Source organism: Sinocyclocheilus anshuiensis, unplaced genomic scaffold, assembly GCF_001515605.1.
Source record: "Sinocyclocheilus anshuiensis isolate Anshui unplaced genomic scaffold, SAMN03320099.WGS_v1.1 scaffold942, whole genome shotgun sequence".
In the NCBI taxonomy this organism is placed as follows: domain Eukaryota; kingdom Metazoa; phylum Chordata; class Actinopteri; order Cypriniformes; family Cyprinidae; genus Sinocyclocheilus; species Sinocyclocheilus anshuiensis.
In genome coordinates, this window is record NW_015536531.1 from 635,101 (window position 1) to 639,175 (window position 4,075).

The 4,075-nt window shown below is 36.9% G+C and overlaps 1 protein-coding gene across 1 annotated transcript in view; it reads right to left on the minus strand.

Annotated features, from left to right (window-relative positions):
* LOC107694966 (HEAT repeat-containing protein 5A-like) overlaps window positions 1–4,075 on the minus strand; it is a 31,191-nt gene that overhangs the window by 17,612 nt on the left and 9,504 nt on the right. The window contains exons 10-15 of the mRNA XM_016494700.1: window positions 3,116–3,227; window positions 2,827–2,979; window positions 2,522–2,621; window positions 2,280–2,389; window positions 1,606–1,769; window positions 1,333–1,496 (exon numbers count right to left, since the gene is read on the minus strand). Coding sequence (XP_016350186.1) covers window positions 1,333–1,496; window positions 1,606–1,769; window positions 2,280–2,389; window positions 2,522–2,621; window positions 2,827–2,979; window positions 3,116–3,227 — 803 coding nt within the window. The remainder of the gene's footprint in view (window positions 1–1,332; window positions 1,497–1,605; window positions 1,770–2,279; window positions 2,390–2,521; window positions 2,622–2,826; window positions 2,980–3,115; window positions 3,228–4,075) is intronic.

The window sequence follows — 4,075 nt, forward strand, 5'->3', positions numbered from 1 at the left end:
CCCGAACTGATAAATAACAGATTGGAGATTAAAATAATAGCAGATTTGTCTCATTTTAAATTAATAATAAAAACTGAGATAAAAAATTTACTTAAGCCAGAATTGTAATTTGACTATGGTAAAATAAATATTAAAACCACGTGTTACAACTAACCCCCCGTTACTTTGTGCATCGTGCTCCCCTATATTATATTATGTCACACTTCTCTAGTAAGTTTCGTCTGTGTGTGAAGACAGTAGTATCGGCCCCAAAAAACCCATATCGGTCGGGCTCTAGTTTTGATGCCTAAATTTACTCATAATTACTGATTTTTGGCTTTTAGTGTTCCTTCATGGTAAATGTTTTGCACTGTGAGGCGTATTCATTTTCATTCATAATCATCCACAAAGAAAAGACCTAAATTAAAAGGAAATAAGTGAAAAAAAAATTGGTTCACATTTTTTAAACCATGTGGTAATGCTTTTTTTTGGCGAGTATTTAATTCACTAGATTACCTGAAAAAGGCATTGTCATGTGGTTTATGAAATCCAAACTATTTTTTCATCGAAAATACCATGATTAAAGCATACTGATATTATTTCAGTCATTCATCTATCCATTGTATTTCAAAATATTAGTTGAGTTTATGATTTCACAGCCTTAATGCCATGAGTTAGAAACCAAAGCTGTTCTTACCTAAAATCCTCTTTAAAAACAGATGTAAAATTGTAAAACTGTAAAAATGCAGATTCAAAAAGCGTGTCGTCTTTGTTGCACTTCTAACAATAAAACAAACATAAAAAAATAATCTAGACAAGCTGCTAGTGGGATGAAAGATGCACTGCAGGTGGACCGATGGCCCCATATGATCAGTATAATTTCCTCTCCACTGCTATGTTTAATAATGCATGGGACATAGCCAGAACAGCCCCCAATTATGCAAATGCATGCAGATGTCTGGATGTAAATTTGGCTATGATGCGTAAGGAATGATTTAAAAAAGTTTCTGGATCTCATTAAGGCCAGTTCCCACAAGCATTCACTATCAGTAAAATTATCAGTTACTCCTAACAATCTGAATAACTTTAAACGGTTATGTTGGTTAATGTGTACATTCACATTTTAGTGAATGTAGCATAAAACAAACAAACTACATACATCATTTACAAATTGGAATGCACCATTAGGAAAATGAAAGGCACTACAGAGTTGAGGGAAACAAACTAGTAAATAGCCAACTTCATCTGAGAATTTTCTGTTTAACTATTCATCATCATTCATTCATTACCTGTTCATTTGCACATGTGAAGCATTATGAAGGGTACTGCTTGAATAAAGGTCAGTGGACATACTTCTGCTGAATGCCCAGGTGGGGGAAAATCACTCCAAACAGCTGGACAGCTGCTGCCGTTAAAGCAGAGGCTGGAGGGAGGGGGGTAGGAACTTCCTGTTGTTTCTCAAAGATGATAAACGGGTCATATTCTAACGTCCCACCTCCTGAACCACCACCATGGAGCTTTAAACAGACAGAAAACACAATGAGATTAAAAATGAAGTGTGCAGTAACTAGGCATTGACTGCACATTAACAAGGCTATTTCCTTTATGATTAGATTGTGATCTGACCTGTTCCTCAATGTAGTGCTGATCCACATCATGCAGTCCAGGGCCCAGCAGTGCCAGGTCTTGGCTGTAGCACAGGGAGGACAGCAGGTTCAGCACAGCACATGCTGTGATTTCTGGTCCGGTCAGATCGTTCAGCAGCAGCTTCAACACAGTGCCAAAGCTCTCTGAGCAAACACAACCAAACCACAATAAACAAATAAATACGTATTTGGGTAATCAAACTGTCCCAATTTTCATATGTTACTGTGGGATATGAAAATAAGTATCCTAAACAGCTCTCTTAAATTTCAAAGCATAATAAAAATGACTTACATGTACTGTTTCTTTAGCACATTTCACTTGAATACCATGGTAATGACCACTCAATAAGTAAGGGATAATGTACAGTCAGCCAGCCATTTTCACAAACTAAACCCTGACAGGGTGATCCGGGCTGATCTATCAACCTATAGAAGTGTTTCTCAACCTTTTTGACTTGAAAGTCCCCCACTGTCCAACACAAAATCCCCCACCTCCCAATTCCCCCCAAAAATATATTTTCTTTTGTTTTTCTGCTGTAATTCTGACAATTCAAACTTTTTTTATTAACACAAACTGTGAGTCTTGATTAAAATGCATAAAACATCATCACAGGATCTAGTCCAATCAAGTTTATCATTTCAGAATTTGCTTACCTTCATATCTTTTAGGTTGAAGCATTGTGAGGATCTCATACACTCTCAATCTAAAGACAGTGGCTGCATTTTTAATCTGGTTTCCATAGGATTTAATGAGAGAGGGCAGCCTAAAAAGAGTTATGCCATAAATATTTGTCAATCAACATCCTGTTGACATTACATCTGCATTCTGCAATGCTTTAAAAGGGCATTTTAAGCTTGAAAAATAACTTAATTTGAAGCAAAAAAGATCCACTCACTGATTGAGCAGGGCTACTGCACAGGACAATAGAGGAAGCAAACGACTGATGACATCATCGGTGAGCAGGTCTTTGCAGTGCACCACCAGACTCTTCATTGCTATAAGGGAGATGACACAAGCTATGAAGACCAAACATCCTGTTTATTCCTATTTGCAGTCAACAGCAAAGAACCTAAAACAAAGTTTATTACTGTGATGTCAAGGGAGCAGATCAGCAGATGGACAGGTGCATGAAAAAAATATCTTATTTTTACAGAGAGAAAAGGAGAGACATAAGTGAGATGATTCATAAAAGACCCTCACCGCACAGTGCTCCTGCTCGCCCCTCCAGGGTCACCTGCCAGGTGAAAGAGTCTCCACGCCGCAGCTCATTCTCCACATCCTTCACAGACAATGGGAAGGCACATTTCCATAGCAACAGCAATCGAGGCAAATGATGCTCCATTACAGTAGGTCCTTGAATAAAAATACCAGAAAGAACAAAAAGGATGTTAAAAAACTGTCTGAAAACAGAAAATAAACTAGCACATTGGTTGTTACAGTATAGGCATATCTTGTCTATGTGGGCATATTGAAATAAACTGATTCATACCCAGTGTGGAGAGGGCACTGAGCAGCAGCCAACCTCCTTGAGTGCGTTGGATGGAGATTCTGCTATTCTGAGCTGCAGAGCGCAGCAGATCTTCTGCCAAGGTCATCACCATCTGCAACCAGTCCATAGTGATGAATGAATGAGTGATACAACATCAAGGTGTTGATTTAGCAGACGCTTTTATCCATACGCTTTTATCTTCTCACTTATTTGTTGATCAAATAAGAAAAATAATAACCATACATGATACTAATAACATTTATAGTCACATTGAAAAACACATTGTACATACACACAAAAAAATAATAATTTAGTAATCAATTCTTCACAAGCAACACAATTATTTTGGTGAATTTCAACTGAGAGAATAAAGCTCTTTTCCTCAATGGATAGTTCGCCCAAAAATGAAAATTCTGTAATCATTCACTCATCTGCATTTCATACCAAACCCGTATTACTTTATTTCTTTTGTAGAAAATAAAAAACATATATTTTATGAAATGGTATTTGTTCATTTCTGTCAGTGGTCACCAGAACAGTTTAGTGACAAGCATTCTTTAAATTAGTGTTGTCAAAACATTGTTTTTTCAATACTGAAATAATTTTAATATGAGTTTTTAAAATGAGTTTTATTACTCATTTTCCACAGTATCGATCCATTGATCCCAAATGCGCACACACCACTGCATACAAACCACAGCTTATATTAATTAAATACGTATAATAGTCTTATGCCCTTAATGTTGTGGCAATCTTCTCTGATGTATTGAAAATGATACTGAATATTGTTATTTTTAAGGTATTGTTTCGAAGTTAGAAATTCTAGCATCATATGGCGTTATTTTAATGACAAATGTCGAGAGCGCATAATTGTAGCGCGAAAGCACATTAATATAATGCGCGAGCACGAATCTCTCCGCTCGCGCTCGAATTTCCTTTGCTCTCGCACAAAACCGGACG